The sequence below is a fragment of the Quercus suber genome, unplaced genomic scaffold (genome assembly GCF_002906115.3).
Source record: "Quercus suber isolate HL8 unplaced genomic scaffold, Cork oak 2.0 scaffold_544, whole genome shotgun sequence".
NCBI lineage: Eukaryota > Viridiplantae > Streptophyta > Magnoliopsida > Fagales > Fagaceae > Quercus > Quercus suber.
The window spans coordinates 103,512-129,890 of NW_027069992.1; the positions used below are offsets into that span (position 1 = coordinate 103,512).

At 34.1% G+C, this 26,379-nt stretch overlaps 1 protein-coding gene and 1 long non-coding RNA gene across 2 annotated transcripts; one reads left to right on the forward strand and one right to left on the reverse strand.

The window, feature by feature from the left end:
* Window positions 1-399: 399 nt before the first annotated feature.
* LOC112027191 (calcium-transporting ATPase 8, plasma membrane-type) lies at window positions 400-25,834 on the reverse strand. The gene is made up of 21 exons (XM_065764184.1): window positions 25,637-25,834; window positions 21,037-21,097; window positions 19,497-19,567; window positions 19,316-19,399; window positions 19,150-19,227; window positions 18,999-19,070; window positions 18,503-18,586; window positions 18,335-18,420; window positions 18,130-18,238; window positions 17,953-18,008; window positions 17,359-17,401; window positions 16,951-17,034; window positions 3,897-3,995; window positions 3,157-3,294; window positions 2,966-3,066; window positions 2,488-2,536; window positions 2,222-2,356; window positions 1,274-1,381; window positions 1,103-1,194; window positions 737-831; window positions 400-641 (listed from the first exon to the last, which is right to left on the reverse strand). The coding sequence occupies exons 1-21, from the start codon at window positions 25,832-25,834 to the stop codon at window positions 616-618; spliced, it is 1,869 nt and encodes a 622-aa protein (XP_065620256.1). The 3' UTR covers window positions 400-615.
* Window positions 13,686-14,955, forward strand: LOC136063581 (uncharacterized). Its single transcript, XR_010625214.1, has 4 exons — window positions 13,686-13,821; window positions 13,915-13,980; window positions 14,069-14,166; window positions 14,678-14,955. It is a non-coding gene; the product is annotated as an uncharacterized LOC136063581 (long non-coding RNA).
* Window positions 25,835-26,379: the final 545 nt, after the last annotated feature.

A 26,379-nucleotide genomic window follows, 5' to 3' on the forward strand; every position in this document is an offset into this window, starting at 1 on the left:
TATATATATTTTTTTTTTTTATCAAGATTTTGTTCAATTTTTGTATTGCTATATTATAATATATTTATTTTTTGGTTCGAAATTAGGTGCCGAATAATTCATTAAAAAAATAAATAAAATATAGGAAAATTTCAATATTACGGATAATGATGGATTGATAGTTTTTAAAATAATAGTGAAGTTTTTTTGTATATATCTATAGTGAACTAAACAATTTTTGAGAATATAATTATATATCAAAGTTGATAATTTTGTATTCAATAAATTTTTGAATTATGATTTTTGTATCAATACTATAGTTTTTGTTGTGGAGATTCGGAAGAAAAAAAAAATACTACAAATCAGCCCCCAAGTAAAAATTTTTAGCTACGCCTCTGTCCAGTAGTATGCAAGATAGTATAACCGCAATGGTACTCCTCAATCATCCTTCATTGAAAACTCAAGCAATTCAAGTAATAATAAAATAAAAAGAAAATTGCTCCTATTTTCACTTCATTAGTGTGTATTTTTCCATCAAATGTAAATCACAGACATCCTAAAAAATGGGGAAAAAAATGGAGAAAAAAAGGCCAAAGACAGTAAATTTGTAAACTTGGTTATGTGTCACTGCTCCAGCTATTCACGTCTTCTATATAAACTACCTATAAGGCAAGAAAGAGAGAACTAAACAAATCAGAAGCCATAGCAGTTATAACGCAACCTAGAGAAAAAGAACATAAATAGTGACATTTCTTACTTCGAGAGGCTCCTCTTTGATAGAACCTTGCCAAAATATCACCAATGGGAGTTTTAGGAACAGGTATTAGTTTCCCAAGAACAGCAAGGGGCCAACTGAATGGAGAGAGAGAGCGGAGAGAGAGAAAGAGAGAGAGTAACCATTAGTTAGAGGAAGAAAATGGAGATAAGCAGTTTAACCTATAATAAATAATACATGCCTACGGATTTCACATGTTCATAACGGTTGGATAGAGTTTCCAAGTTTTTACTAATGACCATCCAGAAAAAAGAGATTCACTTTGAAGAAAAAGTTCCAAACAGAGTTGAGATGCAAGATGCTCAAAAACATTTACCATGCCTTAAACCACTTCATATAATTACCGACCTTAAGAAACCAATAATGACCGAGATTAGCCAGTTTGACCGATTCAACCTTACTGTCGAGGTAAACTTCCCAAGAAACTCGATGATAATAACCTAAACAACAGCAAGAAATGTGAAGTCCAAGCAAGATCCAAAAAGCAAAAGGCACATAAAAATGCTATACAAGTCTCACCTGAAGCACCACCGTTACTCCCACTATTCCCATGAAAAGATAGTTTTTAGTAATTCCTTTGAACACGTTAAATTCATTTGGCTTCCGAGCATTAAATTCATTGAAAATCTGCAGTTGGAATAATTAATTGAAAATGCTTGGCTGGTTAACTTTACGGGCACAAATGAATTACACAAAGGAAAACTAGCAGACATAAACAATAACTAAAGATAGTCAGGATATTTTTGTCAGCCAACTAATATTGATAAATACTCAATTGGATTACTAATAGAGTTAGCAGCAGCAGTGTGCCGTCCCCACCCATAGAAGATTTCAAAATCCTGACAAGTGTTCCCGTAACACACGTGCACACAACTTTTTTCTTTTTCTTTTTATTTTTTTTTTAAAATTATAATCAGTCACTGAGACAGGACTAGGTAGTCAGTGACTACAACTGCTGATTTTTAGCATGTGTAACGAAATAGACAGAGATAGAGATACAAAAAATAAATAAATAAAGGAATCACATGGGCAGACTTGTTCCATAGAAATAGAAGATATATATATATATATATATTAGTAACACACACACCCACCTGACCGCTCTCAATGAAGCATCATAAAGAATTTGATAGGCATGATGATCTAGAGCTTCAACTAAGACCACTTTAAAAGAGTTTTCTCATCATGTGTTTAGAACTGGAATAAAGCCAGACTGAAATCATTTCATTTTAATTCTCAAAGAGGCTAAATAAAGTAGTCTGAAGAAGCCATGCAGGTCAAAGTAGATATATAGTAAACCAAGATTACAGATTTCTGAGAATGAATCTATAGAACCTTCTGTGGAATACTGTTTAAAAAGAGACAGATATGCCCCAAAGAATATCCACGTAAATACTAGAAGTCAAAGAAAGAGAAGTTTAAATAAGTTAAACTTCATTTCTTTAAATTTGACAAGTCAAAAATTACCTGAAGAAGTACAAAGGAATTGAATATCAAAGTATTCTTCACTTTGAGGGCATGGGAGATTGTGTCACCCTCCAAATTCAGTAAACTTCTACCTTGGAAACTGAGGACAAGCAGAAGGGTCACTTGATATAGAGCCTGCAATTTCCAAACCAACGTTAACAATGGCCATTAACATGAAGACAACTGAAAGACACAGTTTATGACCTGAAATTCCCTCGACAGTAACATAGTACTGGTCACAAAAGAAACAAACAAAACACATGTACCTGTATCAGCGAGTTCCTCAACATGATATTTGTTATTATAGGAGATTCACTGCAAAACATACAATAATTCATAAAAGCATCAAAGAACCATACAAAAATAATTTGATTATTTTCAATGAAGAGCTCCAAAAACAACAAACATGCCAGCCAATAAAAATTTTAAAAGATTTGAACAACCTTGGTAAAGACAGAACAAAAGAAAATGCAAAGCCTGGTTGGTCCCTCTAAAAAATTGGTCCTTAAGGCCAATAAAGAAATACAATTTACCATTATAAAGTAATTAGTTAACTTCTTTTCAACAGGGGGGATAAAACTCTAAAGTAAATGACATAACAACTTCAAAATCATTTTCTAATCCCATGGAAGCAAATGGCCAGATTGACATTACATCACACTAAATTGAAATAGAACAATAGGAAATTTATTTTAAAGAAAACCAGCATAAGAATTACAGCTTCCATGGTCCAAAAATTATTACCTTTGACCAAATGGGGGCCTGTGCATCTGGCGATCAGTTGGTGGCTCAGTAGCCAATGCTAGAGGTCCAAGAGTATCCATGATAAGATTAACCCAGAGAAGCTATACAACAAGCAACAAATATTGAGCCATCAGCATGAGGCACATACGTCCATGCACGCGCGCGTGCACACACACACACACAAAAACAACCTGCACAGCATTTAGTGGTACATCCCCAGAGGAAACTGCTGCCACAACATTTATAATCAGAGCTGCTACATTTACTGTAAGGTGGAACTGAATGAATTTTTGAATATTTGCATATACAGATTGACCCCATCTGACAACCTACATTACAAACAACAACAACAACAAAGCCATAGTCCCAAAATTTTGGGGTCAAAATAAAAGTTATTAACCAATTTGTATTTTAAAATTAAAATATGAAATTGCATCCAGGATGATCTTAAAGACATGCTCATGAATTAATGGGTCCCAAGTCTAATTCAATTGTCATTTAACAGAGAATAATGAGAATCTTATAAGTTCATAAAAGAACCCTCAAACACAAGAAAAGTCGAATCAAATAATCGTGAACATAAATTAACATGACACATTAAAAGCTGCAATGAACAAGGAAAAATCTCTTTTGAAATCATATCCACATTTTTAAATAAATCAACAAAAAAAATTTTATATTCATTCCAGTCCTTGCAACTACAGACCATAATTCCTAATCCTCTCTTACTCTTTTACCTGTCCTGTCAAGCAACAATAAACATAATGAAAGTAGTGGTTACTTTTTACAACAAACGAAAGTTACGGGAAATTATCTTGAGGAGGGGCAGAAGAAGGCATTTTACAACTTTTCAAGATAGAAGTTATGCATATAATTATGAGGGAAACAAAAGAGAGAAGAAATAAGAAGACAAATTTACGACAAAGCTAACCTTCACGACAGAAGCAAAATCGTCATCCAAGATAACGATATCTGAGCTCTCTTTAGCAACCTCTGTGCCTGAAATACCCATTGCAAGACCGATATCTGCCTAAACTCCAGAATAATATAATACCAATCAACACCAAGACGACAGATTTTTTTTTTTTTTTTTTTTTATCATGATCAACAATACTATCAGGAAGATGAAACAAAAAAACACATAAGAGAGAGAGAGAGAGAGAGATAAAGGGGAGTTATCTCACACAAACTCTAATGATACACATTTTAGTGTAAATCAATGATTAATAACAGAAACAAGTTTTCAACATTACATGCAACTAAAAAATTTAGCGCGCACAAAATAAAAAAACTGAATTTAGCTTCTTTGCATAGCTGCACAGCATCTTTGACACCAGGTCGACAAGGGTCCTGCATTGCATTGTCTACATAAGTTAAGGCACTAGTATAGGAATTGACTTTCAAAATGTTGATGCTATAATACTTCAAGTCAAACCTTCTTGAATTTTTTTAGATGATGCTCTTAAGAGACAAGCCCTCTTAATATAAAAAACTAAGAAACAAGATCATTGTTAGAGTTTGTGAAATATCGAAAATGACCGCTACAAAAATACTTATTGAAAAGAAAATGACCGCTACCAAAGAAAATGCAGACTAGTTATACGAAACCCATTAAAAAGGAAAGATGTGAAATAAATGTAGATAAGCATTTTATAGAAATATTTTAAAACATTTTCCATGGCAGGAGTGTGAAGCACACAAGGGTTTATTATAGCATAACAGCATTCAGAACCTTAACCAATATTTCCCTCTATAGCACGACAATGATTTCCTCATTTCGTAGAAAACCTATTAAATAAGAGGATAGTTTTCGTAGACTTGTTTTTTGTTGTTCTATATTGTACACACCTGTTGGGTCCTGAACCAACAATTTTAACCTCAATCCAATTTTTAAAGGGAAGAGGAGGTGCAATTGGATCATTGGAGTTATCGTGTTATTAGTCTAGGGTTTATCTTTAGTTAGAGGCTTAGATCTCATCGACGACAAGAATGTAAACCATAAATGGAAACATATATATATATATATATACTTTATGCCCATAATAGCCAGCAATACAAGGTCATCCTCAGGTAAGGCCACTGAGCTAGTTCCTGTTCAGTAGATGGAACTTTTCCATATCATATGATCGATATGCAATGGCAACACAAGCAAACTACTAGCAGCCATTTCTTCAATAGCTTCTTAAAAAACTCCGCCTGCAANGACAGATTTTTTTTTTTTTTTTTTTTTTTGAGACCATTTCATGTCAAATAAATTTCAAAATTAAAGGCAAAAACAGGGCTATAACAAGTAGCCAGTGCAAGTTGTACAACCAAAACCATTATTCATGTCTGAAACAGTGGACCTGGATCCACATTAGTTTGTTCCACTCGCAAAGCCAAAGGATCCATTATACTGCTCTTGGAGAAAAGCACATTTAAACGGAATTTAAAATGAGAACCACCTAAGTAGATTGTATCAAATGGTCTTAGCCACAGCATCCAGAACAATCTATAATAATTGATTCATTTACAACGTTCACCATATTTGGGCTGACTTTCTAACAATACTTTAAAAAAATATAAATTTTATAGTTGGGGGTGGGCGGGGAGGAGGGTAGTAAACAGTACTACTAGTAGTAGTAACAACAGCAAGACATGCCCTACATAAGACTCCATAAAACAAGAATAAGACAAGAAGAATGGGAGATGCTGTTAAACCTCATGTAGAGGCAGGAGCATCATTAGCGCCATCCCCAGTTACAGCAACAACATGGCCCTTCCTTTTCAATGCTTGAACAAGCAAAAGCTTGTCACTGGGAGAAGACCGCCCATCACCTATACGTTGGACAATACGGTTACTGTTCTACCATGTTGGCCACAATACTTTATTTTTTTTTATTTAAAAAAAAAAAGATTTAATTAGTGGATGATACAATGTAGCAGATCATACAAATATCTGATCGACAATTTCTTCTCTTTCCAAATCTGTTTTGAGACGAAATACTCTTCCTTCAATGAGAGTTGGCTCGGTAGAATCTTTATCTGGATCTAGTATTCCACATTCGAGAGCTATTGCTTTTGCAGTTTGAAGATTGTCACCAGTAACCATGCGCACCTATGGTTAGGAATAAAGGATGGTTCTTTTAATAAACTGTAAGACTTTTACAAAATTAATCTCCTCTCTCTCTCTCTCTCTCACACACACACACACACTGCATACCATCATGATCAACATATACTATCAGGAAGATGAAACAAAAAAACACATAAGAGAGAGAGAGAGAGAGAGATAAAGGGGAGTTATCTCACACAAACTCTAATGATACACATTTTAGTGTAAATCACATGATTAATAACAGAAACAAGTTTTCAACATTACATGCAACTAAAAAATTTAGCGCGCACAAAATAAAAAAACTGAATTTAGCTTCTTTGCATAGCTGCACAGCATCTTTGACACCAGGTCGACAAGGGTCCTGCATTGCATTGTCTACATAAGTTAAGGCACTAGTATAGGAATTGACTTTCAAAATGTTGATGCTATAATACTTCAAGTCAAACCTTCTTGAATTTTTTAGATGATGCTCTTAAGAGAAGCCTCTTAATATAAAAAACTAAGAAACAAGATCATTGTTAGAGTTTGTGAAATATCGAAAATGACCGCTACAAAAAATACTTATTGAAAAGAAAATGACCGCTACCAAAAGAAAATGCAGACTAGTTATACGAAACCCATTAAAAAGGAAAGATGTGAAATAAATGTAGATAAGCATTTTATAGAAATATTTTAAGAACATTTTCCATGGCAGGAGTGTGAAGCACACAAGGGTTTATTATAGCATAACAGCATTCAGAACCTTAACCAATATTTCCCTCTATAGCACGACAATGATTTCCTCATTTCGTAGAAAACCTATTAAATAAGAGGATAGTTTTCGTAGACTTGTTTTTGTTGTTCTATATTGTACACACCTGTTGGGTCCTGAACCAACAATTTTAACCTCAATCCAATTTTTAAAGGGAAGAGGAGGTGCCAATTGGATCATTGGAGTTATCGTGTTATTAGTCTAGGGTTTATCTTTAGTTAGAGGCTTAGATCTCATCGACGACAAAATGTAAACCATAAATGGAAACATATATATATATATATATACCTTTATGCCCATAATAGCCAGCAATACAAGGTCATCCTCAGGTAAGGCCACTGAGCTAGTTCCTATCGAGATAAATTTCACTTAAGCAACAAAATTTAAAAAAAAAAAAAAAAAAAAAAAGGAACTTGCAAAATACTTGTATTAGTTGTGTGATAGTAAAATACCTATTAAGTTAAAAGGGGAATTTTTATAAGACAGGTATAAGAGCAGCTATAGTCTACAGTATTGCATGTTGGACTACTAAGAACTAGCATGTTTCATATTTTTTTTTATAGGTAAGAAAAAAATTTATTGAGAAAAGACAACTACATTAAAAGGATGATGTAGCCAAAAAAATATGTACAAACAACAAAGGAAAAAGAAATTATGTACATGAAGAAAGAGAAACTAAAAACATCAGAATGGACTCCTTAGAAAGTGAATCCCCACGCAAGAGATCAATCAAACAGAGTCCCCACAAATAATGTGATAAGCTGATCCCCAGTGCACTCCAAATATACGATTATTACACTCCCTCCAAATAACTTACACCGCAAATTGTGGTACCAATTCCAAATATTTGATGAGTGCTTCCCCAACCAATTCCTCCATCCTACCAATAAATCAATAACCGTCTTGGGTATAACCCAAGCAGCACAAACAATCTAAGAGCAAAACCCATAACCAGTAAACCCCCTCACAGTGAAGCAAGAGATTATCAACATTCTCCCCCCTACACCAGCAAAGGCAAAACCAATCTACAATTGTGAAGCCCCTTCTCCTCAAATTCTCACCTATGAGAATCTTCCCCCACGTAGTTGTCCAAACAAAGAAAGACACAAGATGTGGAGCCTTCATGCCCCAAATACTTTTCCATGGAAAAACAGTAGAGCTAGATCCCTTCAGAGCACCATAAAAGGAGCAAACATCAAAATCACCATTCTTCTTCAACTTCCACCTCATCTTATACCATCCTCATTTGGAGGAATCTGTGACTCCAAAATGTGAAGAAAGACTCCCCACCATCTCCATCTCCCAATCATTAAAATCAGGCTGGAACCATACATCCCAACTCCGCCTTTCATCCACTGTCTGACTCACCAATATCTGCTATAAATGCCTACCTATTTGTAGCATTCTCAAATAAAATCGGGAAAATTACTTTCAGCGGCTGAACCTCACACTAGCAATCATGCCAAAATTGAACCCAACTCCCCAACCCAATCCCAAAAACAAATAACCTTACTAAAACTCTCCCACCCCATCCAAATACTCAACCATAAACCACAACCATGCGATACCCTTCCCAACTTCAAGTACCAGCCAAACCCCCCCCCCTTCCCAGTCCCTTTTCTCCCCAAATTTCAATGCAATCACACACCATGTGTCTCCTTAACCCCATACTGCCACAACCACTTTCCCAAAAGAGCTTTATTAAAGGTAGTAATTTTTCTAATCCCCAACCTACCACTAGCAATAGGAGAAAACAACTTATCCCACACAGCCAAATGAAACTTATGCTCGTCTCCTAAACCTCCCCAAAGGAAATCCCTTTATAACTTCTCAATCCTATTAGCCACACTAGTAGGAATAGTAAACATAGATAAATAATAAGTGGGAATACTTGAGAGCATACTCTTAAGCAAGGTCAAATGACCCCTATTAGAAAGATACATTTTCTTTCATCATGCCATCCGTTGTTCAAGCTTCTCCAAAATCAGGTTCCAAATAGAACTCGACTTATAGGAAATTCCCAATTGCACACCAAGGTAATACATAGGCAGAAACCCTGACCTTGCAACCCAAAATAACAGCTAGAACTTTAGATTGTCCACCTCTCCAACAGGAACTATATATCTCCCTTTTGCAAACATTAATCCTTAGCCCTGTTATTGTGAAATAAGTCAGCAACATCTAGATATGAAGAAGCTGCTCAACATTGGCATCGCAGAAAAGAATAGAACCACAACAGATGAGAGACATATAGTTCATCACCTCCCACTCTATTCACCTTGAAGACCCTAATAATACAAGCCGCCTCCATTCACCTAAGCATTCTAGTAAACACTTCCATCATCAATCCCCTTGTATTAAGCCTCTTGAATTTAAAACCCATCCTCTCTAACAAGTATAGCAATTCCTCCCAATTTACATAATCATAGATTTTTTTTGATGTCCAGCTTACAAAAAACTAGCATGTTCATAATATGAGCATAGTTAAAATGACAAAGTAAAGGTAGAGACGTGGAAATGCAAAACAAAGGATGAAATAAATAAAAAAAAATTCATTTAAAGATAGGGATAGAAAACCACATGAGATGGTTTGGTTATATGCAAACAAGGAGAGATTGATGCAACAATGTGGAGTGATTTGGTTCAAGTCAAAAGAACAAAAATGGTAGGGGAAGACCTATAATAACATTAATAGAAATAATTTTTTTTTTTTAAAATGATATGTTAATTAAAGAGGTGATAGGATATGATTTTTGATAGTATAGAATGATGGAGAAGAATAAATGGGGCCGACCCATATTAGTATGAGAAAGATCCATAAGTGACCTAAAAAATTTAGGACCAAGGGTTTGTTGTCATCATTGCACTTGATATACACCGTAAGAGAAGCAAACCTGAAACTGTATCTTTTGAAATTTTTTTAACTAAATAACATTTCTTTCAAGACTTAAATGAGTTAGATTCAAATTACACCACATAAAAGAAGACAACCTGAAATTGTATTTGTTGAAATTTTTTAACTAAACATTTCTTGCAAGATTTAAATATGACTTAGGTTCAAATTACACCATGTTTGTTATGCCACTTTTAATAACTTAGTATCTGATGGGGTATTTAATAGACCACCACTGAATTACATTGATCCTATCAATAACTATTTCATCTATAAAATATTTAAAGTTCAAGTATTTTGTATTCTACATATAACATAAATTTATTAATCAAATAATAACTAGCATCCAATTCACACGATATTTGGCACGTATCTTAAGAATGAATCAAACATGAATCAAATGGGAGAATACTCAAAAAAATAAACCAACAAAAATTTAATAGCATTAAAACATTAAAGGAATAACACTAGGTAAAACTTGAACCAAACACTAATGTGGCGTTTGGTACGGGGGAATCCACATTACTCCTGACATCCAGATTCCTAGGAATGTGATTTCTAGATGTAGTTATTCCTATGTTTAGTTCATTCTCAGGAATCTTAAATGAATTATTTATTTTTTCCATTCTATCCTTAGATTTGAATATAAACTACCAAGTCATTTAAAAAAAAATTGTTAAAATTATCAATTTATAAAAAATACAATTTTTTTTAAGCTTGAGAATCTGGATTCTCACCTGTTTTAAAGGGAATCCACATTCCTATTGAGAGGGGTTTAAGGGAGGAATCCAGATTCCCCTGGCATTTGATTCCTTAGCATGATTTGCAACCAAACATGGGAATCTTTAAACATTCCTAGGAATCCTAAAACATTACCCTGTACCAAACGCCACATAAATATTTTATACAGTCAAATAATATCCAAGCTGTAAAGGGAAAAAAGGAGAAGGAAAGAGAATGACATTAATTTTTTTTTTTTTTTTAAATCCATGATATTGTTGCTGACTACTTTAGCTAAGGTGTGGTGTGCTTTTTGAAGCTTGAATATTGTATTCATTTTGTTAGAACGTTTAGACCCTTGTACACCAGATTTGTTTAACCTAATTAATTAGTCAAGTAGTTACTTAGCTTAATTATTTAGATCTAGGTTAAACACATACAATCATATTACTTAGTGCGGAAAAGTAAAGAAGGCAAGTAATACGATGACCCAAGAAAATCAATGAAACCAACAGTTTCAAGATAAAAATTCTAGAGAGGATTTAATCTAACTATCCTCAAGATAAACAAATTCACTATGATATAATGGAAGTTTACAATAGATATTCTCCCTAAAATCTAAAGCTACCTCATGTAGAACTTACTCATAGGACCACATGCAACTCCAACTCCACAGACTCTTCTATCTGAATTTGCTGAACACAAACACCCACATTTGTGACTTTAAGATTCCATTCAAAGGTTTTAGATCACCATCAGTAGTTGATCTTTATGCAACAACTTGTTTCCATCAGTTCCTAATTGTAGATCTTGTTTTGGTAAATGCTTATTGAGTTAGAAGGCTACAGAAACCTCACAAATCTCACAAAAGTAACTCACAAGATTTCTAAGAACTCCTAAAACGTGGTTAGGGTTTTCCTTTTATACCTAGTAGTGTTTCACTCAAACCCTAAACGTTTTCGCGAGCTTTGGGCCTAACTTAAAATCTGCAGAATACGACTTTCGATCGATCAAGCCTTTCTTTCGATCGGTCGAGCTTCACAAAAAATTTACTTCTTCTTTCTGCAACTTGACAGTTCTTGAATCTTGAATTGAACAATCTTGAGCTATGAAGCACAAGTGCGTTTTTGGATTCGGGTGTGGGTGCGGAACTCGACAATTTTTGAAAAAGTAGGGTGCAGGTGCTACGATTAAAAAATTATTAAAAATATTTTTATATAGTGAATTTAATATTTTTTATATAAAAAATTCAAATAAAGGGTAGAGTTTATTATTAAAAAATAATTATTTATGATTTGTTTTTAATAAAATCAATATTTTTGGTAATTGTAAACAAAAAACCACATTCCAAAAAGATTACTTTACTCATTTTCCAATTCCCAAGCCCACCCACATGAAATAATTGACTTTCCCACCTACTTTATTTATATTCTTTTGCATATTTTGCTTTTGCCTTACCATATGTCCGCATGGCCCTACGGGCTTAAACAACAATTAATGACCAACTTTATATTTGATAATCAAAAAAGCCAGACTTTATGGTGTGAAAATGGCCAACTTTATAGACAAAACAAAAGCAAGTGGGAAACTTCATAGCTGCTCTTCAACCAAAAAAGAAGTTCATAGCTGGTCATCTTCTTCTTCCTTCTCTTCTTTTTTTTTTTTTTTTTCCCTCTCACAAGGCCACATGAAGCAGATGAATGGCGGCCAGATGCCCATTTTGGCGGCTATTTCAGAGGCCATTTCGGCTGTATCAGCCGTATCGGCTCCTGTTTCTGCCGGAATTGGACCAAATCGCCGGTTTTGGCCCAAATCGGTGTGAATCGAAAAAAAAAAAAAGGGCAAATTGGCGTGTCGGGACGAATCCGGTGCGGGTGCAGCAACTCTGGAGCCACACCTGTGCTTTCTTGATCTTGAGCGATGTCTAACATCTTAGCTAGATATATTTTTGTTCTTAGTTTGCCAACATACATAAATTTAGAATCTAAACATTTATACTAATTATTTAGAACCTAACACATTTAAATAGTTAATTATCTTTTTTTTTTAAAGCAAATTTTTGGGACTTTTTTTTTTTTTTTTTTTTTTTTTCTATGGGTCACTTAGGGTTGAAATATCAAATGAACATGCCCCAAGTGTTAACAATTACGTTGATTTTAAGATTAATAAAAGTCTTAAAGAAATGAAAAGAAAGAGATATTGAAGTAATTGTTGTGTGATTGTGGTATTAAGAGACTATTGTGAATGCAGCTGGGTGTTATAGGACAAAGAGCTTGGCTTGAGGGGTGGTTTTTTTTTTTTTTTTTTTTTTTTTTTTTTTTTGGGGGGGGGGGGGGAGGGAATGGTTGGGTTTAGTCAGTTCAGGGCCGGCCCTAGGCCTAGGCCACTTAGGCCACCACCTAGGGCCCCCTATTAGAGGATGGCCCCAAATTTTGGGGGCAAAAATTGATATATTTAAAAAAAAAAAATTGGAGATATAGGGAAAAAAAATTTAGTTTTATAATTTTCCTCTATTTTTAAGAAGTTCCAAAAAATTGAGTAATATTAGAGATAATATAACTTTAAATACATAGATCTTACAACATTTTACAAACTATTATTGTGGCCAACTTCTTACTGGTTCTCATTTGAGCCCACTGATAACATCACTTTTTTATTTATTTATAAGCATTCACCACATTATCAGTTTGTAAAAGTTTTTGTAATAGAATTTTTATCTCTAGCATTTTCCCTTACAAATATATGTATCACTAATCACAAAAAATAATAGAAAAATGCTAGAAATATTATTAATTTTACTTGAAAACTTTACAAATTGATATAACAATTAATATGATATGTAGACGTTAATAACTTATTAAATGCATTTTTTTTTTGTGATTAATAATACATCTTTGTAAGCCTCATGTTGTAAAATTTATAATATCTCTAACATCATTCATTCAAATATTTGTTTACTATCTACTTAAAGTGTCACTAATCGCATTCATTTCTACATTGTTTGAAAGTTTTTTTTAGTAAAATTTGTTATAGTTTTAGCATTTTTTCAAAAAAAAATGGCATATTACAAAATAAAAGGAATATATTTTTGTTATAAAAATAATGATATTAAATACTAGTTAAATATTATTTAAGTGATAAAAAAAAAAAAAAAAGGCTCCATTTAAAGCCTTCAAATTTGTTGGGCCACGCCTGAGTCAGCTGTCCTTTTTCTTCAACTTATGTATGCTAATTGTGATATTATCTTTTATTGTTAGATGGATGTTGTTGAGGCTTACGTTGGCGGGGAAAAGATTGATCCTTCTAAGAACAAGTTGGACGTGTCATCTGAGCTACGCTCTTTACTCATTGAAGGCATTGCACAAAACACTAATGGCAGTGTTTATGCGCCCGAGGTGTTCTTTTTTTCTAATTAGTAAATAATTTTGCGAAAACTTAAGTATAAAACCTATGCATAGTATGATAATGATGTCACTACTCTCCTGCAGGGTGGTGGAGATGTAAAGGTTTCCGGTTCACCAACAGAAAAGGCTATTCTTAATTGGGGAATGAAGGTTCATTCTCTATTATTTACCATTTGCCACTTCTCTCGTAAATTGATTTTTGAGTATTACTATAAGTGACAGGTATTTTTCTTCACAGCTGGGGATGAAATTTGAGGACATCAGATCTAAATCTTCAGTCCTTCATGTATTCCCATTCAACTCAGAGAAAAACAGGGTGGCATTGCACTAAAATTGGTAATGTGGAGCCAGTGGAGGCATACTCCTTTTTTTAATATTATTCATGGAAGCAACTGGATCAAATGAACCTTGCTTATATATTTTCTATTTTCAGTTCTTAATATTGTGATTCTACACAACCTATGTGACACATGTATTGCTGCCTGTTGATGGCATATGTTGATCTTTTTTTATTTATTTATTTTTTAAACTAGTTTTTTACAAGAAGTGGGGAGGGGGATTTGAACCTCGGTTTCCCACATAAAGAAGACCAAGCAATGTCATTGAGCCACAAGACTTTTGGCAGATTGCCTATATTGATTGTAATTCAGAGATGTAGGCACAGATTAAATCTGCAAGTGGGAAAAAGAATACCATGAACTGAGACTATGTTGGTCCAATACAAGTTTTGTTGGAGTTAGATAGTAATTGTGCGTGGTTTCAGGATTAATCTACCCATTCTATGTGTTTTTCATATATGATGAGATGTTACTTCTAACGACTATCATTTTCTTTTCTTTGTCTACAGTCTAACTCTCAAGTTCGCATTCACTGGAAAGGGCTGCTGAAATAGTTTTAGCATCATGCACACATTATCGTGATGCGGCTAATAAGTCAGTTGCAATGGTTGAAGATAAGGTTCGATAGTGTAATTACTTTCCAAGATTTACAGTTTGTGTCATAGTCTATGATGCATTGATATGAATACTCTATCTAGGTCCAGTATGATACAGATATGGTGATATGTTAATTTTATAAAAAAATTAGAATGTGCTAATGAATTGATTAGCATGTTTTTATAGTATATTTATTTATATTTGATGACAAGGAATCCCCTCAAGGTATGGGCCAGTGGGACCCCAGGCACTCTCCCTTACAGCTGAGGGGTAAAACCCCAGATGCCTACACACCCCTGCTGAGCTGGCATCGGGTAAATCGTAAAATGCCTTAACTAGGAGTCGAACCTGAGACTTTTGGGTTCATACATAGTCCAGGCACTCTCCCTTACAGCTGATGCACCTTAGGTGGGGGCAAATAACATACCCAATACTAATTCAGATTTTAGCTTTAAAATCCAAGTACTTAAAAAAAAAAAAAAAAAAAAACTCCCAAAAATATGGTATATGACTTTTAGACAAACTATTTATGGAAAGAAAAGGTGTGTTGGTGATGATCTTTGTAAAAATATAGTTATTCGAATAACTATAAAATAATGGTACACTACTTCTTTCGCTTCAAAGCTTATAAGGCAGCAAGTTGGGGAGGTTTTTCTTCGATGTGGGACTCCTAGGACACCGTCCGAGGATGTTTCCAAGCATGCCTAGGGTGTTGCCATGCATGCTTAGGACGTTGCAAAGCCGTCCGAGGATGGCCTAGGACGTTGCCAAGCACGCCTAGCTTATCTAGGACGTTGTGAAGCATGCCTAAGGTACCCACAAATACCATAAATTTTACTATAGGCTTATAAACTAACATATTACCAATTAATTACAAAAAATTAATTTAAACACTCATTAATTAGGGTGTTAAAGTTCATCAATTACAATTATTGTCACATCATATTGTAAAAAATTTGTGGTACCTTTAGCATTTTTATTTTTCAATTCTAGTAAGGCTTCCAAAATAGGAGACCAATAAAAACCTAACCCAATTGAAACCCTAAAATGTTTCCAAAATAAAAGAGAGTGTTAATTGTGTTTGATTGTCAATGATGATTACTCTTCCCAAACAGTTTGAGATTTAAATTTTTTTAAAACAATCTCCTACAAGCNGAAAAAAAAAAAAAAAAAAAAAAAAAAAAGGTCATCGTGAGGCTCGGGGAAGTAAGGTTGTTGAGCGGAGGAGGAGGAGGTGGAAGTAAAGGCGAGAGAGATGAGGCTCAACAGCGACGATGTCGTTGTTTCCTCTGCTGCATTTTCCGAGTCCATTTCCAAAGAAGATCTGCTCCGATCGATGAGTTCTGAGAATCAGATCTGCCTTTTATTCTTATGTTTGTGTTTTTTGGGTTGTTCTGGGGACTGTGCCGTGGACCTCTTTGGATTTGTGTTTGTGTTTTTTGGGTTGTTGCTGGTTTTGCTGAAGAAGGATTGATGGTTTGTGTTTGTATTCTTGCTGGATTTGTGTTTATGTTCTTGCTAGATTTGTCAGCATTTGTGTTTATGTTTGTGTTCGTGCTCTTACTGGATTTGTGTTTGTGTTGTTGCTTAATCTTGTGTTTGTTTTCTAAAGAAAAAAAAAAAAAGAGAAAATGTCAAATAAAGGAAAATGTTCTTGTTCTTAAATCTGTATTTGTGTTCTTATTGTTCTTGTTCAAGGCATTTTTAGATCTCAATTTATGTGTTTTTTTGTTTTTAATTTTTTTTATTCAATTAAAATTAATAAATTAATTTTTTTTAATTTAAACGCTGACATGGCATTTTTTAATGCAAAAATATATTTTTTAATTATTATTTTAATGTGCTGTTAGCCACATTAGTTATTTCCGTCTGTTGGTTGATGGAAATAACTAAAATAACAAGCGTTAATTGAATTAGGGACTAAAAGTGATAAAATAAAAATGTAAAGACCAAAATAGAAATAACTCTAAAATGTAGAGATAAAAATTGCATTTATGCTTAAAAAAATTTGAAAAAGTGAGAAAAGATTAAAAAAAAATTGAAGTTTTAAACACATGAAAATTAAAAGTTAAAAGTTAAAAATTAAAGTTAATGCCAAAAGAGACTCTGAGTCAAAGCCAACGTACATAAGGCACTTCTCTTCTGAACAGCGTAAGATTAAATCAAGCAACTGCTTTAAATTTACCTGATTCAAAGTTAAGGTTCCAGTCTTTTCACTGCAGATAGTTGTGGCAGAGCCAATGGTTTCACAGGCAGAAAGCCTTCGTACCTGCAATATGATATATTTATATTGGATCAGCATCAGATGCAATACCTAGGGTATTGCACCTGGTGCAATACCTCAATTTCCTTCACAATTTTTTTTAACTTTTTCCACTTTTTAACTTTAACTTTTTTTACTCTTTTTTAATATATTTTATTTAATGGCTGAGATTGAAAGTTGCTTTTTCAACTTTCAATCTCAACCTTTGATAAGCTATTGCACCTGATGTGAATCCATTTATATTGACACAACAGACAAGTGTGTGCATGCATACACCTGTACCTAAAATACACTCTAAGCACAAGCATCAAAAACTCTATCATTACATACCAAGGCCTTATCCGCCATCATTTTTCTCATAGCATAGGCAAGGCTGTATCATAGTCAAAGAAAACAGTTATCAGGTAAAGACAAAATATAAGACAAATAGAGAAATAATCACATTAAAATAACAGATAATTTCAAATATACATATTAATAAATTTCTGAGCTAATGAGAAATGAGTAGCCAAGACCACATAGTATTCCGGAAAAAAATTATAAAAAACATGAGATGAGAGAAATTTATATACACTTTCACATTTGCAAATTAAAACTGGTTGGACTAATGACAAGTTGGAGGTAGCACCATCACCATGATGAGGGCAAAGTATGCCAAGACAACCCCAACTTCATGTGCCGGGGAAACAAAAAAAAAAAAAAAAGGCAAAATGCTGGCAGTACCAATCTATTATATGGATTGATTGTAGGTGTTACAAGATTTAAAGGGAAAGGTTACAGGGAGGGGGGAAATAACAGAGGTTAACATGGTGACGAATTTTTTTTTTTTAACTACAATAATTATAGAAAAGATATTGCCCAAAAATACAGAAATAATTACGAAATTTCTAAGTAAAAGACATTTGTAAAGCTAGGGAGACTCACGTTAAGGGAACGGCTAAAGGAAGCCCTTTGGGCACTGCAACTAGTACAATGGTAACCTACAGTATTTCAACATAAGTAAATTTATCAACATATTTTTGATAAATAATGAATATCTCTACATATAAATATAAATATGCGCGCACACACAACAAAAACCATCAACAAATATATACATACAGCAACGTTAACAATTTGAATGGCGCCATCTATGGCAGGACCAACTTTTGTTGTGCCAGCTATAAACAGAACATTTTCATTTGCGTCTTTGGAATTGCCAGTAAAATATCTGCATACATTTTATTTGTCATTCGTGACTCTTAATTAAGAGAGAGAGAGAGAGAGAGAGAGAGAGAGAGAGATCATTCCCAATATTTTGAGCTACCTGACCAGAAGGACAATCAAGACACAGACAGCTACTGTATATTCTTCAACCTTACTAATTAAGGTCGCAAGTCCATTTAGGCGTCCCTATAACATGTCATTTGCAAGTTAACATAACATGCAAATTAAAGAATGAAGCTACTCAAAAAGTCAAGATAAAATAGGTGACCTGCAACGGAGTCTCCTCAACAGTGTCTTCTGAAATATTAGCCCTGTGGTTACCCCAGTCAGCATTAATCCCAACACTAGTTACCTTAAAAAAAGAGAGTATGCAAGTTAGTGAAAATAAAAAGAGTGACAAGCAGATAAGATTTGCAAATAGTACAACTTGATATATATATATATATTTTAATAAAGAACAGTGATGACATTCTTTTAGGAAAATAAAGACAATCATATATAAAAAATATAGAGAAATCAAAAATACTGATCCACGTGTGAGCATGACTTATGTATGCTTTCAGAAAAAGAGACGCATTAAGTAAAACTAGGAAAAAAAAAAAAGGTGCACAGGTTTCCAGAAAAGATAGTCTGGGGAGTGAATCATTCCTACATATCAAACCATCATTTTGATGGTAAGATAGACACACAAATATATAGTTTATGAAGAAATACACCACACAATAAGTGAAGAAAAGAAAAGAGCTAAGAAAATCTTATTTTACCAGCATGGTGCCACTACCATCAGCAACTTTGAAGCCAGAGAATAGAAATGGATCTCTGGAATCCTTGTGGACCTGGAAAAAATATTCTTTAAAAACAAAAAATAAATTAATGAATATTAATTAAAAGTACAAGATAGGTAGATATGCTCACAATCTTTCTCTCTCTAGTCATACTTGATTCATCAATTGCGAGAGAGTGACCAGTAATCAATACTCCATTGGCAGGAATCTATGGAGAGATTTAGAATGTCAAGTCAACAAAATATTTAAAACGCAATTTTAGTATGCGACAATAAGAACAAGAACGAAACATGTACCCGATCACCGATGTTGAGAGGCACAACATCACCAACTACTATGTCATATATAGAGATCTCAATTCTTCTTCCACTTCGAATAACCTATGCGTGCGTATCTTCCGGTAAAAATCCAAAAAGAAAAGAACAAAAGAGAGAGAGAGAGAGAGAGAGGGGACCACAAAAAGTCATAGAAACAAACCTGTAGATGGATATTTCGCTTCTCTTCATTTAAACTTTGGATCTGAAGAGATTGTATGTAATCACTTATGGCTGTAGAGAAAAGAATTAGAAAAAAAAAAAGGCACCAAAAAAAAAAAAAAACAATAATAATAAGTGCAACTGTCTTTCCATAGAGGCAATCATTATGACAATTTGTTAATCCCTCCAAGATGCAATGGATAAAGAAATTATATTTAATAAACAGATCAAGATTAAAGATCCATAAATAATTAATAAAGAGTATAACTTTAAATAAAATAGAATGGAGAAAAAGTATAGATATGGCCCGCTCTCAAGATACGTTTAGTACACTGAATGAGGATTACGACAAGAATTGTCATCTTTATTAATATGAATAAAATGTGTTATAATATAATAACTAAACTTATTCTTTAGTTTGGTTGTGAGTTATAGCATTATAATAAAACTAAACATTTATTTTAGAAAATTTCTTACTCATATAATTATATCTCCTTAAGAATTGTTATTTTTAAATTTAAGAGAGATATGTGTTATTTTTTATGATTTTTTATTTTTATAATTGTTAGATGTATATAGAAAGTTTGTTTATTTGGAAATATATTAAGTTTTGAAATTATTGCACTTATTAAGAAATAGTTAATACACCATTTTAAAGATGAATAGTTACTTCTCATTTTGAAGAATAGTTATTCATAAGGAATTATTATTCCTTATAATAAAAACATAACCAAATTAAAGAATAACTAAACCAAAGGAATAACTATTACATTACAGTACCTATTATAGTCTACCAAACATGCCCTAACTAATCTATTGAGGAAGGCTTTGTTGTTGTCATAGAGAATTGTAGACACACAAAACATCAAATAGAGTAAAACAGATTAAAACTAAAAATAAATAAAAAATAAAAAATAAAATAAAATAAAAAGTGAACCATAATAGATAACAAGAATTCAGACTAAAACTTGAGCTTCAGCCATAATAAAAGGAACAAGTGTACAGATGTCGGAATTTATAAATTGAAAGAAAAAATAAATAAATCTCTTAAATATTTGATATGTGAGCAGGTAAATTAGCATATGCACATGTCAACAAGTATATTATGAAGAACGAATTACATTTTCACTTGATTAGTTGGTTCTCATACATTAAATATTTACGATTTTTTTTTCCCTTTTTGGCTCATATTACCATATATATCTTTGCAAAAAAAAGAAAAAGAAAAAGAAAAAAGATCAATGAATCTTGAAGTAGTCCTTTTTAGCAGCTGTAATTTGATCCTCCATGAACACAAAGATAATTACAGTGCTTCCAGTTCATCTTGTTATAAGAACATTTACATGTTTTCCCAACATCTTGTCAAAAAGAAGCAAGAATATATAAAAATCATAAGAAAAACTAAAATGAATAAAGACCAACTAGAGATGAATCAAATGAACATTCAAAACAAATTATAGGTATTAATCCAACATATTAAAATTATCCTCTAAAAATGTAATAGCAAATAAATATTTCTAATGAAGCATTCCATTCAATACCTTTAACAACAATCACAAACATAACAGCAAATGCAATGCTGCCTCCATCATACCATCCTTCCTTTTATGGGAAAGTCCTTTTTTTTTTTTTTTTTTTTTTTGATTAAGGCACAGTATCTTGAGCAAATAAAGATAAATGTCACAGTTACTAAATAAGAGGAAACTAGCATACTAAAACAAGGCTAAAAGGGAAAGGAAAACAAACAGAGAGGGAGCGTGTCTCCCTTGCTAACAAACAATGATCAAAAGCATATCAGAAATAAAAGTCTAGATGCTCTTAAAATAAAGCTTGATCTATTTGTACTGTCTCATTGATAATGGAAAGGGGTGCAAACCATGCATGCAGCAGGAAGTTAGGAGCCCTCCGAACCCAAAAAAAAAAGGAAATTACACCAACCAGCTTGAGGTATAAGGAAATGATAGTCATTCCCAAAGTTCACAAAAATGACAATCACCTCCCTAAGGTTTGTGGTAAATATAGAAATATGATGAAATCCCTATTTTGTGCGGGAGTTACCCTAATTTTGTGGACTAACTTGCCCTTGGTTAAGTGAAGTCTATATTTTGTGCCTTACCTAATATGATGAAATCCCTATTTTGTGCTGGGCTTATAAATGAAGTCTATATTTTGCCCTTACCTAAACACCCAATTTACCAGAAATTATGAATGCTTAATTCGGTAACTCAAAGACATATAATAAGTATGGGAAATGTTAACGAGTGCCGTGGGAGCATTGGTTAAGAATCTATTTTAAGAAAGTTTTGATATCCCTTTTATGGGAAATGAAAAAAGCTGTCAAAATATTAATTGCTTTTTTTCCTTTTCTTCATTTCTTTAATTGAATTGTTAACCAATGCCCTACGGTACTCGTTAACATGATCCAATAAGTATTTCATTGTATTTGATATGTTTATCACAAACCTCAAGGAGGGGACTGTCATATTTTCAAAACTTTGAGGTTCATTGTCATTTCCTTATATTTCAAGGGAGGATGGTGTACTTTTTCTGGGGAAAGAAAAAAGGTAGACAAGTAGGGCCTGAATGGAATGACAGGTCCGAAGCAGGAATCCCAGCCCCTGCATTTGTAAATCCTAATCTTTTCACCAAAAGAACACCACCAGGCATGTGAAACAGATTTCTATGCCACTTTTCAGCCTCCCAATTTCTCCAAGGGCCACTAGATTCTTTGTGACAGAAGAATGAAACAAAATGTCACCCACAGTTATGTACAAATAAAAAAGGATTTTACTAATGTGTGCTTTTAGGGCACACATTAATTTCTATTTTTGGAAAAAAAAATTTCGAGAATTGAAAAAGAAATGACAACTTTTTCAATTCCCGAAAAAATATTTTCAAAAATAGAAAGATTAATGTGTGCCCTAAGGGCACACATTAACCGGACCCGATAAAAAATACCGTTGTGCAGATCAACCATATACCGCCATCAGCAAATGATAAATAGAATCTGGCATCTGACTCAAAGAATAGTAAACAACAATTTGTTTTTTCTAATAACAAATTATTTTTTTTCTTTGGGGCAATGATGGCTTAAGTCTTAATAGTAAACAATAATTTGACCAAAAACAAAAGTAGATAATGAAGTTGATAATACCAAAATGTAATAATAAAGTTGAAAAAAAATTAAAACATAATACATTTTGGCCAAATGGTGAATGGGGGGACCAACATTACCATACACAACTCATAAACAGAGAAAATAAATTCCTAATATCTTAAGTAATAATAATTTTATTGAAAGGAAGGAGGTTCCTTACACACATGCAGTGTGTTCACAAGTTATTCCTAATGAATACAAACACCAATTTTAACAAATGTAAGGAGAGTGAATTAACGTCTAAGAAAGATTGAAAACCACTAGAAGCTATAATATGGGACCACTCATACAATGTAGACTCCTTATCATTTAATAAATTTTATTAGAAAAAAGGAAACACCAAGTACACAGGATGTATTCAAGATGTACATCACACCAAACCCTGAATAGGGCAAATACAATATCCCACAAATCTCTAGCAACAGGGCAATATAACAAGTGATCCTCTCCCCATCTTGCATATACAACACCAGCTCACCAAAATATTGTTTCACTTCCTCAGGTTATAACAAGTTGATGTAAAATAGACAGCACATCTTCCTGGAGCAATAGGAGCACAGGAAATCACAACGCAAGATCAAAAGAGGGTGCCAGTAGAAGCCATCGGGGGGTCGGAATTGCATGAAATTTAGGCGAATTCCTTCATTAAGGCCCCGAAAACAACGTTTTTACTATTTATAGTAATATTTATTTTTCCTTAATAACTTTTAGTTTAAATGTTAGAATAAGGTCCTGTTTTTGGGACAACCCTTAAGGTCAGTAGTTTATGATTTTGCATTTAACTCAATTTTGCCATTTTTGGTAAAATTCAGTATCTTTGTCACCTAATCGCATAATTAATGCGAATTAGGGTTTTAGACGTTTTTCTCAGTATTTATATGTTTTGTAGCCATCAGAGGCAAATCAGACTATTATCAATAAACACAGACGTTTTGTTAAATTTTCTTCTAGTGGATTCGATCCAGTTTTATTCTCCTTGTGAATTCAGGAAAACTCCTCGTGGATTTGAGATTTACTACCAGAAACTAACAGTTTAGTTTCTGTTCCATCAAGAGAATATCGTGTGTGCTTCTTTTCAGGCTTCCACGACATCACAAGTGATCCTCTACAGTCTACACTTTCACTACTACACATGCACATTCAACACTGATTTACCAAAGGAAACCTCTTTTGATAAGGTTATCACCTGCAAGATCTTATCAAAGACTGTTGTCCAAAAAACAAAAGCTTCTCTTTGGTATCTTAGCATGCCATACACCCTTCTATGGAAATCTTACATCATTTGATCCACAAATAACTTCATAATATGATTTCACATCAAACTTTCCATTGCCTCTAAAATGATTGTGAACACCACAACTTGGAATATTGGAATATAGAATGTTAAAGAAAGACTGAACTGACTCCAGCTTCCAATCATTAAACTGACTAACAAACCTAACATTCCGTGATGAGCTTCCTCTGTCGGGGAGATAAACACCTTGGGGAGCTTCCTTGAGTAATTAATATAACATATAGAGACACACTTTAACCTAAAAAGCCTGAGCCCAATGGGTATGTGCTCAATTATGTTATATTAACCACTCATTCTTCTCATCTTTATTCAATGTGGGACTTCACTCACACGTGTAACCCAACAATCTCCCCCTCACGTGTGAGTCTCTGCCACTCTGTGGGTTTCAAGACTTCTCTGTGGGCCATAAATAAGTCCTACTCGCTCCCCCTTGCCTAATGGGCTTTTCACTTCATCGACGCGTCATCCATGGGTCTCTCGTACGCCATCCATGGGAATCACATGTCAACCCCACACGCACATCCATGGAAAACCCTGCACGACCATGTCCATGGGAACCTCGCATCACAGCATTATTTAGCACCATTAGCAATATTCATTTGTTGGACTTTTTTCTGTTTTCTTCACCAGGATTTTTGTTTGTGGGCCGTCTAGGCTTTCTCTGTCCCCGCTGGGTAGGGACTATGAACACCTCACCACCTTCGCCGCACACCACCATGGGCTCTGATACCACTTGTCAGGGAGATAAACACCTTGGGGAGCTTCCTTGAGTAATTAATATAACATATAGAGATACACTTTAACCCAAAAGGCCTAAGCTCAATGAGTATGTGCTTAATTATGTTATATTAACCACTCATTCTTCTTATCTTTATTCAATGTAAGACTTCACTCACACGTGTAACCCAACAATCTCCCCCTCACGTGTGAGTCTGCCTTCTGCCTCTCTACAGGCTTCAAGACCTCTCTGTGGGCCATGAACAAGTCCTACTCACTCCCCCTTGCCTAATGGGCTTTTCACTTCATCGACGCGTCATCCATGGGTCTCTCGTACGCCATCCATGGGAACCACGTGTCAACCCCGCACGCACATCCATGAAAACCTCGCACGTCCATGTCCATGGGAACCTTGCACCTCATCATTGTCTACCACCATTGGCAATAATACTCCTTTGTTGGGCCTTTTTCAAGATCGTTTGTGTGGGCTTTATGGGCTTGCTTGGTGTAATATACCGTCCTCGCTCTAACTGCGAAAGGGACCTGCCCTGCTCCATTTGCGAAAGGGTTTCAAGTACACACACTTCGTTCCCGCTCCAACTGCGAAAGGAATCTCGATAACCTGCCTTGCCACCTTTGCCCCACACCACCATGGGCTCTAATACTACTTGTCGGGGAGATAAACACCTTGGGGAGCTTCCTTGAGCAATTAATATAACATATAGAGACACTTTAACCCAAAAGACCTAAGCCCAATGGGTATGTACTCAATTATGTTATATTAACCACTCATTCTTCTCATCTTTATTCAATGTGGGACTTCACTCACACGTGTAACCCAACATCCTCCTCCAACAGCTAGTTCCAAACATGGATATACTAATAAATCTTTGTCAACCATGATAGAGGACAACTCAGGATACAACTCTTTTAGTGTGTGATAACAACACCAAGTATCATGCCAGAATCTTACCCTAGAACCATCTTGAACCACAAAAGCAAAATAGGTCACAAATCCATCCCTCACACTCCTACTCTTCCAGAAACCACACTGGTGAGTAGTTATAACCTTATCTGTGGTCCAATGGCCCCATGCATCCCAATATTTCCCTTTTCCAAAAATGATTTTCCTCCTCACCCCAACCGTACCCACCCTCCCCAGTGAGATCATTTTGCCTTCAAGTATCCTATCAGTGAGATTCTAAGCGTATTGTCACTCTTGGAGAATTTCATTATGTATTACCAATTAAATTTTATTTTGGACATTTGATTTGTTAGGATTTATTTGGGACTTTTGTCTGTTTATTTTTGTGGAGTTTAGATCATTTAGTTATTTTGGAGACAGATGAAATATTGTGTGATTTGATTTCATGACTAAATTTATTTGATTGGAAGATTTTATATTGTGTTTCAAATATAGGAACTTTTGAAATTTAAAATTTCAGAGCACATTACATCTAGTTTAGTGTGGGTTGATCTGAAGGAAGAGGAACAATCACATATTTAGTGGAGTGCAGGTCTCAGATATAAAGTTTAAAACAATGGATTTGATATCATTGTTGTAGTGGTTGAGTACTCTCAGAACTAGTGATATGCATTTCCTTTTAGATTTTATACTCTCTGTTAGAATGCATTTCTTTAGGAGGACTGTGTACATACCCTGTGTAAATGATGTCTCTCCTCCATATCAAAAAAAAAAAAAATTAATAAATAAAT